The sequence below is a fragment of the Montipora foliosa genome, chromosome 7, assembly GCF_036669935.1.
Source record: "Montipora foliosa isolate CH-2021 chromosome 7, ASM3666993v2, whole genome shotgun sequence".
NCBI classification, from domain to species: Eukaryota; Metazoa; Cnidaria; class Anthozoa; order Scleractinia; family Acroporidae; genus Montipora; species Montipora foliosa.
The window spans coordinates 31,821,383-31,834,609 of NC_090875.1; the positions used below are offsets into that span (position 1 = coordinate 31,821,383).

The window sequence follows — 13,227 nt, forward strand, 5'->3', positions numbered from 1 at the left end:
CTGAGAGAGTGAGAGTGAAGGCTGTGTCAAGCCAGCCTGTGATCGAATAAACCCAAAAGATAATAAACTTGTGATTTCTGGAGAACACGGCTTAATGGGACGCGAGCATTCTTCACATTTCAGTCTTCGGCAATTCTTAGCAAGTTCTTAAAATCTAAATTAATTCAAAGCCTCCACGTTCCAAACGAGAACCTTTCTTGGAAAAAGAGTATTCTTTTCTCTATATCTGGCTTACGAACATTTTTGTTGACCTCATTTAATTTCTTTTCCCAACACGAGCTCTTCGCGTGTCAGTGTTAAATCTCGCATGGTTCACCCATCTTTCCCGTGCCTTCTGTGACTTCGTTATTCTAATCTTTGCTTTTGTTTGTCAAAAGAACTTTCCAGGCCGTGCTTTTTCTGCTGGCTGCCTGAGAAGCCTCGTGTGCCCCTCGGGACTTTGCTTGCACTGATTCGCCCCGAATTCGGGTCGCGCGGGACGCTCGCAGACTCAGCGCATGCGCCGCCTTCATTTTTGCCTCCATGTCAAGGATATATTTTGGAAAAAGGCTCTTTTCGTCGTAACGCATGTGGAGATCTGCAAAATACACAAAAAGACCACGTTCAATGGGAGCAAGAAAGGTATTTCGAAAAAAAACTGCGAAGGAGGTCACCAAAATTCCTCCAGTCCCCCCCCCCCCCTCCCCTCTACACGCGCTAACATGGAGAATGAATCAACCCACGGCCTCCTAGCCATTCCCATAATCTTGAGATCAATAAACCAACCCACTTCTCATACCTCTCCCACAAACAAAGTCAGTAATAAGTGCTGCCATACCCTTCCCCAATAAATAGAAAGAAACGAACAACCCACCTCCAACCCAACGAAGAGAATCAAGGAACCAACCTTCCTCCTACTACCCCTCAAAGTTCAGAAAACGAAATCGCTTTACCCCCACAAAACCCCCCCCACCCCTCCCCACCCCTCCCCAAATGAAAGGGCGATTACTAAAATAATGACACCAGCCCACTCCTCTTCCTGAAAAAACCCTCCTTCACAACCCCCCCCCCCCCCCCCCCTCCTCCTCAGCCTTCCTCAAACAAAAGTTAAAAGACAAAGGCATTTAACCAACCTTCTCCCTGCACACAGAGAAAAATGAAAAAGCTCAACGCCCCCTCGTTGACAAGCAAAGGGCAGTGGATAGACTTAACTCCTCTTACCCTCCCCCAAAAAAAGAAATCAGTGAACCAACCCAATTCTTCCTGCCCTCTCCTCCCAAAAAAGGCACTCTTTTAGTCACAAGTTGGGAATGAAGTTACTTACTATCTGCCACAACTGGTAAGGATGGCAAGAAGGTATCTTTGCTCCGACGCTTTCCCGATGAACTCTGGGTAAAATATCGTTCAGGGTGGGCGACAAAATCCGGTTTATGAATTGCACCAACTTCTTGCAGGTCCGAAGTATCTAAAGACTGGAAAAGAAGCGAAAAATAATTGATTCACTGAAAGATAATCTAGGATTTTGTTCATCGGTATTAGAAGACTGAATAAGGAGTTTAAGATACGACGGCTACGGCGAGATTAAGCGTCACCGTCGTACATATTAAAGTTCCTAATATTGAGCGTTCCCGCTCGAACGATGAGCACCGAAATTAAAGCGAGAGAACATAGCAAGATGAGCGCAACATCAACGAGAACGTCATCTCGCAATATTATTGGAACGAGGAAAATAATCGATTGTGCTGCACGTCAAACGTCGATTTTTATCAAGAACTTAATGAACTTAAAGCAAATCTTTTGTTATTTAAATTTTGCCAACCACAGAACAAAGGCATCTTTTATCTCGAGACCCAATTCCCGGTTTTCACATGACGTCACGACCGCCATGTTGGTGCCCCTAAACAAAGAAAAGGCGGCCATGTTGGTGCCCCAACCAAATCCTCCACGAATTTATTATGCAAACGCTTCCTTTTGTTTTCGTTGAAAAACATGGCTGTTGATCTCGTGAGTGAAAACCAGCAATAGATCGCTGGTTGGCACATTAATGACAATAGGTTGACGTAACGGTGAGCATCACCATACAATCTTCAGCAAAAAGATGTGGTAAAATGTGTGTCGTAAGTGCAGCAACGTGCAGCACGATTATGTATCCTCTTTTAACCAATGATATTGCCGTTGTGTGGAGTTACCGTTGCCGTAGCCACTGTCGTTTCTTAGAGCGGTTTTCAATTGAATGTCGAATGTAATTAGCGAATTGCTTTGGTTTATGATTACTTCACTCAGTGATTGGTTCAAAGTTCTCGCGCCACTTTTTCAACCAATCAAAAGTGAAAACAAAACCAATCGTGGCTCGCGCGTGCACATTTTCCCGCGCTGTGTCGGCTACGTGTAATTACTTTGAGTTTTGATTGGTTTACCGGATTGTCTCCGCCTTTTTTGATTGGCCAAAGTAATTACTTTGGTTTTGGTTTTACTACACTCGATTGAAACTCGCTCTAAACTAATGATTCAATAGACCATTTTCGAATTCTCACGGCTGGACTGGATCTAGTATGAAATGGAGGCTAACGCGGGCAAATCTTTTCAAATGCAAATCAATTTGCCCGCATTAGCCTCCATTTCATGCTAGATCCAGTCCAACCGTTAGAATACGAAACTGGCCTATTCATACCGCATATGGGCCGGATGGTGCCTGGCCTGTCTTCTCCCAGTTAAGGTATGGTAAATTAGGAATTATCTGAGGCTGCCGTCTTTCCCTCTTTTCAATTCTCTTTTCCTGATAAGCCTTTCCTACAATTAGCAAACCATATCCATTAGTTATTTTTTTTCTCTTGCCCAGTAGACCATTTTAAACTTTCTGCAATTAAGACATCTGCACGGGCGTGGTGTTCGAAGTACAATATGCATTAACCGAGGTTAACGACCATGGCAAGTTTCCCTGGCTCAATTGTCAAGCAAAATAAAGGGGGAAATACATAGGAAATAAATCGATGACGGCCTTAGGGAAGCAGTGCTGGCGCAGCGGTGAGAGCACTCGCCCAGGTATTCCGGTTTTCCCCTCTCCTCAAAAACCAACATTTGATTTGATTTACGTTAATCTGAGTTGATTTTAATTACAGAGTCTCCATTTAGTGCCCCAGCGCTAGAAGAATAGACACTTAAAGTTCATTTGAGATCAAAACCCACTTAAAATTGGAGAGATAGCTAATTTTCACAAGTTCTGAATTTTCACAAGGGTGAATTAGATAATAGTGTTGCTCTATCATTTTGCGGTCTTGGCCTAGCACTAAGGGCCGCCAATTTTAACCAATCAGAAGAAGCCATGTCACGCGTGACCGCTTCTGCCATTTCTTTTTCAGGGACATGACAACTGATATTCAAGGGAACGGGTGTTCTAAAAATAGACTAATTTGTGACTGTGCTGGGGAGACCACCCATGCCATAGCAACACTCTTATCTAATTTACTCTTGATTTATAATAATAATAATCATAATCATAATCATAATCATAATCATAATCATAAATTATATTTACCCAGGAAGCTCCTTTCACGCGAAAGTGGTTTTCAGGGAGGTCCTGTATCCAATTGAGTTGGAAATTTAGAAATGTTGGTTTTTGAGGAGACGGGAAAGCCGGTGGACCAAGAAAAAAATCTCTCGGAGCAGAGTAAAGAACCAAAAACAACCTTAGCCCACCAATGGCTACGAGTCCGGAATCGAATCCGGGCCACATTGGTGGGAGGCGAGTGAAAACACCACTACGCCATCCCTGCTATTTGAAGACAAGTTGTTCATTAATGACACGATGCCAACAAGTCGATTTTTGACGAGAAGGGAGAACTCTCGGAGCAAGGAATAAACCCATCAAACTCAACCCAAATATGACGCTGAGTCTGGGAATCGAACCCAAGCCATCAGCCACGTAAGCTAACCTAGTATGGTTTGTTGCCACGTTGACACCCGAAACTCGGGGTCAAATTTTTCATCTGCAAAAAGCTGTTGCTCATCTGCACCAGTATCTTCTTCGACGACTTCTTCTTCATCATTGCTCCCGCTCTCCGTCTTTTATAAAAATTAAAAAAAGGACCATTTAACAGAAGATAGGGAACATCGTGCAAAAAGAAAAGACAAAAAAAAAAAACGTTTGAGTAGATCTCGAGTGCGTCGATTATGGAATCAGGTCCAAGCGCACAACGTCCGCCAGTTTGTTATGCCTCCTCCTTCCCCCTTGTGCCACCAGTTCCCCCCCCCCCCCCTCCCCTAGCCTCCAATTTGAGGGTGAAGATTACTTTGATCTTCTTGGGGCACCTTTTATGGCTGGCTGTAGTGTTCTTTATCCCTACCCACACCCCACCCCACCCCCAACCAAGAACTGAGAGGAGTGGGGAAAACGAAGACGATGACTTAGCACACTTTGATGTCGTTACAATCAAAACCTGTTGACGACACCATGGCAAGTTTTGAGAAATATGGGTGACAATAATGATAATACTTTATTTAACCACAAGTTACCTTGGAGCTATAAAACTCGTTTTAACGTGAACGTGAAATCAGAACTGGTTAAAAAACGCGTTCACGAAAAAAGTCGAATTTCGACGAACCTGTTCGGCCTGTTTCGTCCGCTCGGCTTGTCTTTCTTCCTCCGAAATGGGTTCAATCTTCCAATGCTCTTCCTACGGCGAAAGCAGACAGCGTAACTTTAGCAATTAACCGTGCTCTCAACAAAAGATCGTCATTGGTAATGGAACAACTGAAAGGCCTATATTTCCCCAAGAGACACTGCGCGCCGCGTTGAATTTCGCACAGACGGCAAATCCGAAAATCACCCGATCAAAACGCTGGAACTATTTCAAGACAAAAACACAAGCGCGCAATCTCTTTTGGGCGAACATGGACCTTTAAGCAGTTTTAAGGGATGGGACGGGATCCATGGCCGTGCGATTGGACAACACACTGCTCTGCTACTAAGCAGGAGCTCTCTTCAATCTCATCAGCAGAGCTCTTCTCTTTTGCGCATGACTGAGTCAGAGAAGAGCTCTGGGGTCATGCGCAGGCATAAGACCCGAGGCCCTGGTGACGAGAATGGAGCTCTCATGAGTTCTTGTTACATAACAATACCAAAGTAATTACTGTGGCCAATGAAAAAGGACGACAATCCAGTAAACCAATCAAAACTCGAAGTAATTACACGTAGCCGACACAAAGCGCGGGAAAATGTGCACGCGCGAGCCACGATTGGTTTTGGTTTTACTTGTGATTGGTTGAAAAAAATGGCGCGAGAACACTGAACCAATCAGAGTGAGGTAATCATAAATTAAAGCAATTCGCTAATTGCTTTTTTCGACACTCAATTGAAAACCACTCTAGCTTGTATCAGGAGCTCATCAAAGGGAACTTCGTCTCCCATACTTGGCATAGGAGTCAACCATTTCCCGAGTAAATTTATTCATGAAACGCCTCCCTCGGGAGATTCAGTACAGCCACTGTTGTAAAAGCTAATCAAAACAGAGCTGTCTGCTTCGAGGAAAATGTAGCACGCCTTTCTTGGGAGATTCAGCACGCCCACCGGTGTAAAAGCCAATCAAAACAGAGCTGTCAGCTTCGAGGAAAATGTAGCACGCCTCCCTTGGGAGATTCAGCACGCCCACTGTTGTAAAAGCCACTCAAAACAGAGCTGTCAGCTTCGAGGAAAATGTAGCAAGCCTACTGTTGTAAAAGCCAATCAAAACAGAGCTGTCAGCTTCGAGGAAAATGTAGCACTCCCCCTTTCTGAGATTCAGCACGCCTATTGTTGTAAAAGTCAATCAAAACAGAGCTGTGTGCTTCGACGAAAATGTAGCACGCCTCCCTTGGGGGATTCAGCAAGCTCACCGAAGTAAAAGCCAATCAAAACAGAGCTATCTCAGCATCAAGGAAAATGATACTTTTTGCGTGAAAAACCTGTTTCTAAAAACAAATTTACTCGGGAATAGGTTCACTCAATGAATTACTGGAGATTGAGGTTCCCCTTGATAACCTCCTGCTTATATCCATTCTTCAGTACTTGCTTAACAGCTAATAAGCAATTTTGGCCTAACGTTTGCCTCAATCGCGAAACTAAGGTTTCTTAGAAATTAGATGATGACGCCAAAAGTTGCGGTATTTTACCTGTCCAAATATTCCAATATGGCGTCCTTCTATATCCCATAATGCCACGGAACAGTCACTTGAAGCTGTAAGTACCAGCAGCCTCTCTGAGCGAGTAAACAGGTGAATGCTATTGATAGTGTCTGTATGAGGTTGGAATTGCTTGACAAGAGCTGGAATCGAAAAAACAAACAAACAAACAAACAAAAAACAATCTTGAGTTCAAATCCCATCTTGGAATAACACTTTTCTCAATTCTAGCCAACGTTCAGCCGTATCGACCCAAAAAAACAATGCACAGTATCACCCAACTAGTGGTTTAATGCAAATCCTGCATTTCAATTGGCTACGCTACTAGAGGACTATTAGTAATAGTCCTCGAGTAGCGAAAAGCGTGGCGCTTTCTTTCGTTTTATTGCCAAATAAATATTTCTTCAACTTGCATTTGCTAACTTTATTATTGCCTTTTCTGTCCGACTAGTTGGCTGATACTAAAACAATTAGACCCTTCGCCCTCAAGGGACACGGGTCAATAGCTATTGACCCGTAGCCCTTGCGGGCTACGGGTCTAATTGTTAAATATATCATCAGTGAACTGCGTTGTTTCTCAATATTAACAAAGGAGAAGTGAAAGGCATAGCCTTTCTTCATAAGGGTGTTACTTGAAAGTGCCTTTCGAAATATTTGTAAATACAAAATACATGAATTCCTTCACTGTTTGATCAGCCTTTCATTTCTCGTTTGTTAAAATAGTTACGCTGATTAGATCCTTCACCAGGATGCGCGCTTCTTTTTTGTTACGTTGGTCCTTGCTGCTTAACAATTAGACCCGTAGCCCTTGCGGCCTACGGGTCAATAGCCCATGAGGCGAAGCCGAATGGCCTATTGACCCGTGGCCCTTGAGGGCGAAGGGTCTAATTGTTTTAGTATCACCCAACTAGTCGGACAGAAAAGGCAATAATAAAGTTAGCAAATGCAAGATGAAAAAATATTTATTTGGGAATAAAACGAAAGAAAGCGTCACGCTTTTCGCTACTCAAGGACTATTACTAATAGTCCTCTAGTGGCGTAGCCAATCAAAATGCAGGGTTTGCATTAGTCCACTAGTTGGGTGATACTAATACAATTTAGTTTTAACACAATATTACAATGCTTAAGACTATGCCACAAGGAACAAATGTTGACTCTTCTGTCCTTAATAATCATTCTTAAAGCCGATGGCAAACGATTCATCATCTGTTGATCAAAAAATCAATTGTTGCGATTTTTGTTAGAAATATGTTGAACAGCGTATCACGTCACGTTGTCTGCTAAATTAGGCCATTCAAAAAGTTGAGCGTTGTGGAAAAAATTCGAACGACCTCCACTTTGCTCAGCAAGTTGTCACAGGAGTTAACCAACAGCCTTAACCAAGCCCGAAAACCCGCTCAACAGCATGTGACGAAATTAGCCTCTGCCAAGTGATTTATGATGGAAATCAGGACTAAATTGTGACAGCTTGAGTACTCACGTGGTGGACAATCATTATCGGCAATGGATCCGACACAATATTCGGTGATGTCCCAAACCTTGATGACTCCATCAGCATCGCCGGTCACAAGATAAGAATTTGTATCATCAACAGTCATTGTGAGAAAGCCAGCTAGAGAGAAAGAAGACAGACGTGGATCGTCTCGGATCATTTTCGTCAGGAGTCCATTACCCGGAGCCTCCATCTTCCATATTAACCTTCTGAGTCAACCCTGTCCCGCATCTTTCTATTTTTAGAAGCACCTCCCAGGGGGGCTTTACTGGGTGTTTTCACAATAGCCAATCACAAGAGACCTATGGTCACCCATTTATTACGTCACATACGTATGTGACGTATGTGAACCACTTCACGTATGCTCTCAGTCACATACGTCACATACGTCAAAATGTAGCAGTTCTAAAAATAGAAAGATACGGGACAGGGTTGACTCAAGGGTACAATACAGATGGAAGCTCCGGGTAATGGGCTCCTGTTTTCGTTTATGCACTAAGGGGGACAAAAACCATGGAGAGTCAACCATAGGACACAAAGTGTTCTACAATGGTCGACCTCCGAGGGTCAATGAGCGTCACAGGGAATACACTATACAATAGACAGACCACAACACCGGGAACTCCATGCCCTACTCGTTGCGAATTGTTGGTTTTCACTCACGTGATCAACAGCCATGTTTTTCAACGAAAACAAAAGAAAACGTTTGCATAATAACAGAGTTAAATTCCCAGAGAATTGGGTCGGAACAAAAACATGGCCGCCGTTCCTTTCTTTAGGGGCACAAACATGGCGGCTGTGACGTCATGTGAAAACCAAGAATAGTGTGGGTTCTTTTACATCCCACAGGGTTATGAGCACTGAAGGGTTGTGAGACGGGGCCAACCGTGTATAGTCCTCATCCGAGAAGACTGGAAAGTAACCATTTGCAGATGTAATTACAAAGGCAGAACTTCCTCCTCAATTATTTAAAGACCCTGAGTGTTGGTCTGGCCGGAGTTTTGATCCCGCGACCTCTCACACGGTAGTCTGATGCTCAACCAACTGAGCAAACCGATCGGAGGCTTAAAAAAATCGGAACGCTTCGCGATTTTGAGTGTCATGATCATATCGATGATTTGATAGGTTGCTAGGCTCATGAATTATTAATGAGCTTTTGAAGAAGATTTAAAAGGAAATGCGATTGGGGTTGTACCTCACTACCTTGCAACCGATGTGTTATCAAGGCATTGGCGAAATGGCCATTCATTTTATTTCCTGTAAGAGCTAACAGTACGATCCTGAAAGCTGTTCCAAATTCCCTTGTTTGAACGCCCACCATTTATTGATTTTTCTTTATCCCACATGTGCTCTAATGTCACAATGAGAACGCTTATGATCTCTTTCAAGTCACGTGCTTCCCAGTTTTTTTCTTACACGTTTACTTCAGAAAACTCCAAATTCTGCATCCAGCCAAGATTCTCAAAATGAAGACGTCGCGGTTGACCACGTGGTCAAGTAAGTAACTTACCATGCTCATGCGCGAGGAACTGGCCGACACACATCGACTTATGAGTATTCCAAAATCGAACCTGCGAGACAAAGAAACTTCCGGTTGACATTCTTGACGTCCGGGATGCCTGGGTACTTGTTGTCATGGCTCTCGATTAGTGAACCAGGGTTGAGTTCTGGGCATGCGCATTAAGTTTAAAGGTAGTTGTTTTTGCAACTGCGCATGCTTTAGGAGGGAACGGGAGGTCCTAGATGTTGTACGGGGCCGAGGGTTTAAGCAACCTCGGCGGCCACGGCAAAGGCAACTCCACAAAAAGAAAATGTTTTTAATAATTGTGCTGCACGTGCAACACGTGCGGCACACAGTTTAGAACACATTTTTGTCGTGTTTTGCTAAAGAAGAACATGAAATCACCAAATTTAAGTTTTTGACGACAGCGGGAGCATACAATAGTTATCGCCCATTCCCTTTCTTTACTTTAAAACCCCTCGTACCACTCCAGTTATAAGATAATTCACCTACATTGTACAATTTGAGGGAGATAAAAATATCGGGAAACACTCGAGAAAAACGAGACGTTGTCGTCGTGGTTGCTTTAAATCCCTAACTTTCCTAAGTCGTGAGTTCGTTGGGGATACCGTGACTTAAGATTAAAAGTAAAAAGTCTCTGTTACGAGCCTAGAGAGGCCCATCAGGCCGGCGCTTATCTCCGGTTTCTGTAGCATGAAGCGACTAGGAGTATTTCTACTCCCCCCTGGATGGGATGCTAGTCCATCGCAGGGTTACCCCCAGCATTTCGCCGGTACCCATTTATACACCTGGGTGGAGAGAGGCACCGTGGGAGTAAAGTGTCTTGCCCAAGAACACAAAACAATGTCCCCAGCCAGGACCCGACCCCGGACCACTCGATCCGGAGTCAAGCACTCTAACCATGAGGGCACCGTGCCTCCCGTGACTTCAGATGCGTGACACCAATTCTTACCCATCCACTTGCGTTACACGACAACAAATTAGCTCCAACACTGGACGCTGACATTGGCCTCTCATTCAGGAATATCATCTTGGTAACCGCATAGCCAAAATCGTTCTGATTATAAAAGGATTAGTATCAAAAAATAGAAAATTGAATGTCGCAGAGCTTACACAGTTCTTTTTTATAGCATAAAAAGATGTCAAGAAGATGAAGAGATTTATTTATCGTCGAACTTACGACCTTTCGATGGCTACTTCGGATGCTCTGCCACTGACTAATTTGTCCCCCATGCTATTAGCGCAATAATTACCTGTCCGTTACTTGACTGTTCTGATGCGACCGATGTCGCAGACTGTGATCGACTAGCTTCTGGCGGCTTCAAAAACGATTCTGTTTCCAGCGAACGCTGAGGAGGAGTAGAAATTTCCTGTGCGATAAAAAAGATTGGTTAAAATAAAGGCAATCCAAGTAAAAAAAAAAAGTAACAACGCACTTGCTTCGGTTTTGCGTTTTGCATTACTCCTCTTAAGGAATGGCGCGAAAATTTTTTCTCTTCACTCTCAGTCAATAATAATAAAAAGCAAAACCAGTTGTGATTGGCTCGCACACGTTTACCGCGCTTGGCGCCGGCTGCACGTATTTGCTTTGATATTTAATTGGCTCTCTCGATTGAGTGCAAATGTTGTGATTGGCCAAAAGCAGTTACCTCGCTTTCAGTTTGACACTAACAGGAAAACTCTTCAAGCAATGCTCTACCGGTAGTTAAGAAAAAGTTACCAAACTGCCAAAAATTAAACAAAAAACCTACAGAGTTTTTACAAGGTTACAAGGGATTGTGACTCGACCCTTGCGATTACAAATCCTTTCTGGTGCTGTGTGATTGAAAACCTTACCACTGTGATAGATAAGACCCTTATAGACCTGACATTAGTGAGCCAATAACGACTCGTTATAAAAATGTACGTGTGTCAAACAACAAAAATAAGTAATTAAAAAAAAAAAAGAATACAAATATTAAAGAAGGCTAGTTTGATCAGAGCGTACAAAGGCACTGACTCAGCGCGAACTAGCCATAGTTAATATTTGTATGGCGCTCGAGGAAAGAGTTACCCCTAACAGTATTTCAAACCAAATTACTCTGTCACAATTTTCAAAGAGAGGACAACTTTGCTTAAGTATTTGGTGAGCTTAATGTCACCAGTTTTGGGATTCTTCAAAGCCATGCAAAACAATGAGTTTTGTTTGACTTGTTTTATTAGCTTCGTTTCGTAGCCAGGGTGACCAACTGCCAATTACTGTGATCCCGAATTAAGATCAGACTACAACATTTGGGAACCCTGTCCTTCCTCTCTGTGAAGAGTGAACAAGGAATGCGACACGTGGTCTACGGGATGAGGCACCTTCTCCAAAGTTCTTCTCTACTGACATACCGCTTTTCTTGATTTTCTGGAAGAACGAGTGGATTTTCTTTTAGCGTGTGTCGACAGATGCCTGAATGCTTGTTCGGAATTCAAATTCCACAACACAATTTCTCCATCGTAGCTGGCAGTGGCGAGTGTTGTAGGAGGGCAGAATGCTTCACTTAGCACGTCATCTTGATGCTCCTATAGAAGTAAATGAACATTAGGGCCGTTTATACGAGAGAAAATAAGCCGCGACTTACTCTGGCCGCGGCGTACACAATACGCGAAAGGAACTATTTATACGAGAATAAACTCCCCGGCCAGGATAAGCCGCGGCTTGAGAAAGCCGTGAAAGTAGATTTTGTACCATTTATACGGGGTGTTCGCGTCTTATGTAAGCCGCGACCAGAGTAAGCCGCGGCTTATTTTCTCTCGTATAAACGGCCCTATTGAGAAAAGCTGTGAGTTCAGAAGACATTAAAATTTAATTTTGTTCAACTAACTGATTCACACAATTAAAAAAGAACGATCTTAAACTTTTCGTCCGACTTTCTTCGTACAGATGCCTCGTATTACAGAAACAATAGCTGTGCGTTGAATGAATACAAATGAAGTTTACAATGTTCGTGACTTGGTGTCTCATATAGAAACTCTCGGTTTCGCGTCGAAAATGTAAATGCATGTCAAGACTGACACTTATGTTATAAACATCAGGTCAACCGTATACAGCGTTCGGGAACGTTTAACCTCACTAGGCACTTGCTCAGGATCAATCATTATTTCAGAATTAAAGTGACCAATACTGTGGCATAAATAATGAAACCTCGACAAATGACACAGAAATAAGATGAGGAACTCATAATAGATATGTCCAGCACTACTTAAGCAATAGACCACAAGTTTCTATGGTTTATAGGCTGATAAACCACGCGGGATGTTGGTAGAACACGAGAAGAATTCGTAAATCACGAGTCGCAGGCGAGTGATTTACGAATTCTTCGAGTGTTCTTCCAACATCCCAAGTGGTTTATCATGCCTATAAACCATAGAAACCTGTGGTCTACTGCTTTTTATGTAATAATTCAGAAGACGCGCGATTGTTGCATGAGTTTACTGGCACAATAAAACATTGCTGATTGACCAATCCGAGAGCGCGCATTGATTTGCTTATTATATAAACGCGATAAGATGCACGCTACATTAAGTGCCCTCGAAATATAGGGGCTTGGTTACTAGTTTCGAAACTAGTAACCAAGCCCCTATAATTCGACCGTGCGCCGTTTTCAACGGAAGAGACTGCTTGCGGGCTACTTCCTATCAACTAAATATCACGTATGTCCACAGAAAACGTTACAAGTTTAGTTCCTATACCCGATAAAAAAGAAAGCCTAACGGTATGGTAACTCTTAAACCTGAGACTATTGTTGAAAATAAGCGTCTGCGTCTGCGTCTGCATCTAACTATTAGGGACTTTACAATCTACGACGGCGACTTCGACGAAAACGTCACCTCAAAATATAACTTTGCACTATCGTAAGTTTCTCGCGGTTAGGCCACCTCGTTCGCGTCGTACAATGTGGGCGAAGTATCCTAAGAATAAATTGGCACGAGCGATTTGAGAGTAAAAACAGAGAATGAAAGAGTCACATTTGAATGCTCGCGTTGTCGTCAAAACCTCAAATTTGGTGATTTCACGTAGTTGTTGTGCAGAGCACCGCACGAATTTGTGCTG

General features: G+C 43.2%; 1 protein-coding gene across 1 annotated transcript in view; it reads right to left on the reverse strand.

Annotated features, from left to right (window-relative positions):
• Nucleotides 1-204: 204 nt before the first annotated feature.
• Nucleotides 205-13,227, reverse strand: part of LOC138011813 (cilia- and flagella-associated protein 337-like) — a 33,090-nt gene continuing 20,067 nt past the window's right edge. Inside the window, exons 22-32 of the mRNA XM_068859024.1 lie at nt 11,523-11,696; nt 10,403-10,519; nt 10,102-10,206; nt 9,138-9,198; nt 7,616-7,747; nt 6,127-6,278; nt 4,581-4,652; nt 3,912-4,041; nt 2,651-2,769; nt 1,304-1,451; nt 205-577 (exon numbers count right to left, since the gene is read on the reverse strand). Coding sequence (XP_068715125.1) covers nt 351-577; nt 1,304-1,451; nt 2,651-2,769; nt 3,912-4,041; nt 4,581-4,652; nt 6,127-6,278; nt 7,616-7,747; nt 9,138-9,198; nt 10,102-10,206; nt 10,403-10,519; nt 11,523-11,696 — 1,437 coding nt within the window. The 3' untranslated portion in view covers nt 205-350. The remainder of the gene's footprint in view (nt 578-1,303; nt 1,452-2,650; nt 2,770-3,911; nt 4,042-4,580; nt 4,653-6,126; nt 6,279-7,615; nt 7,748-9,137; nt 9,199-10,101; nt 10,207-10,402; nt 10,520-11,522; nt 11,697-13,227) is intronic.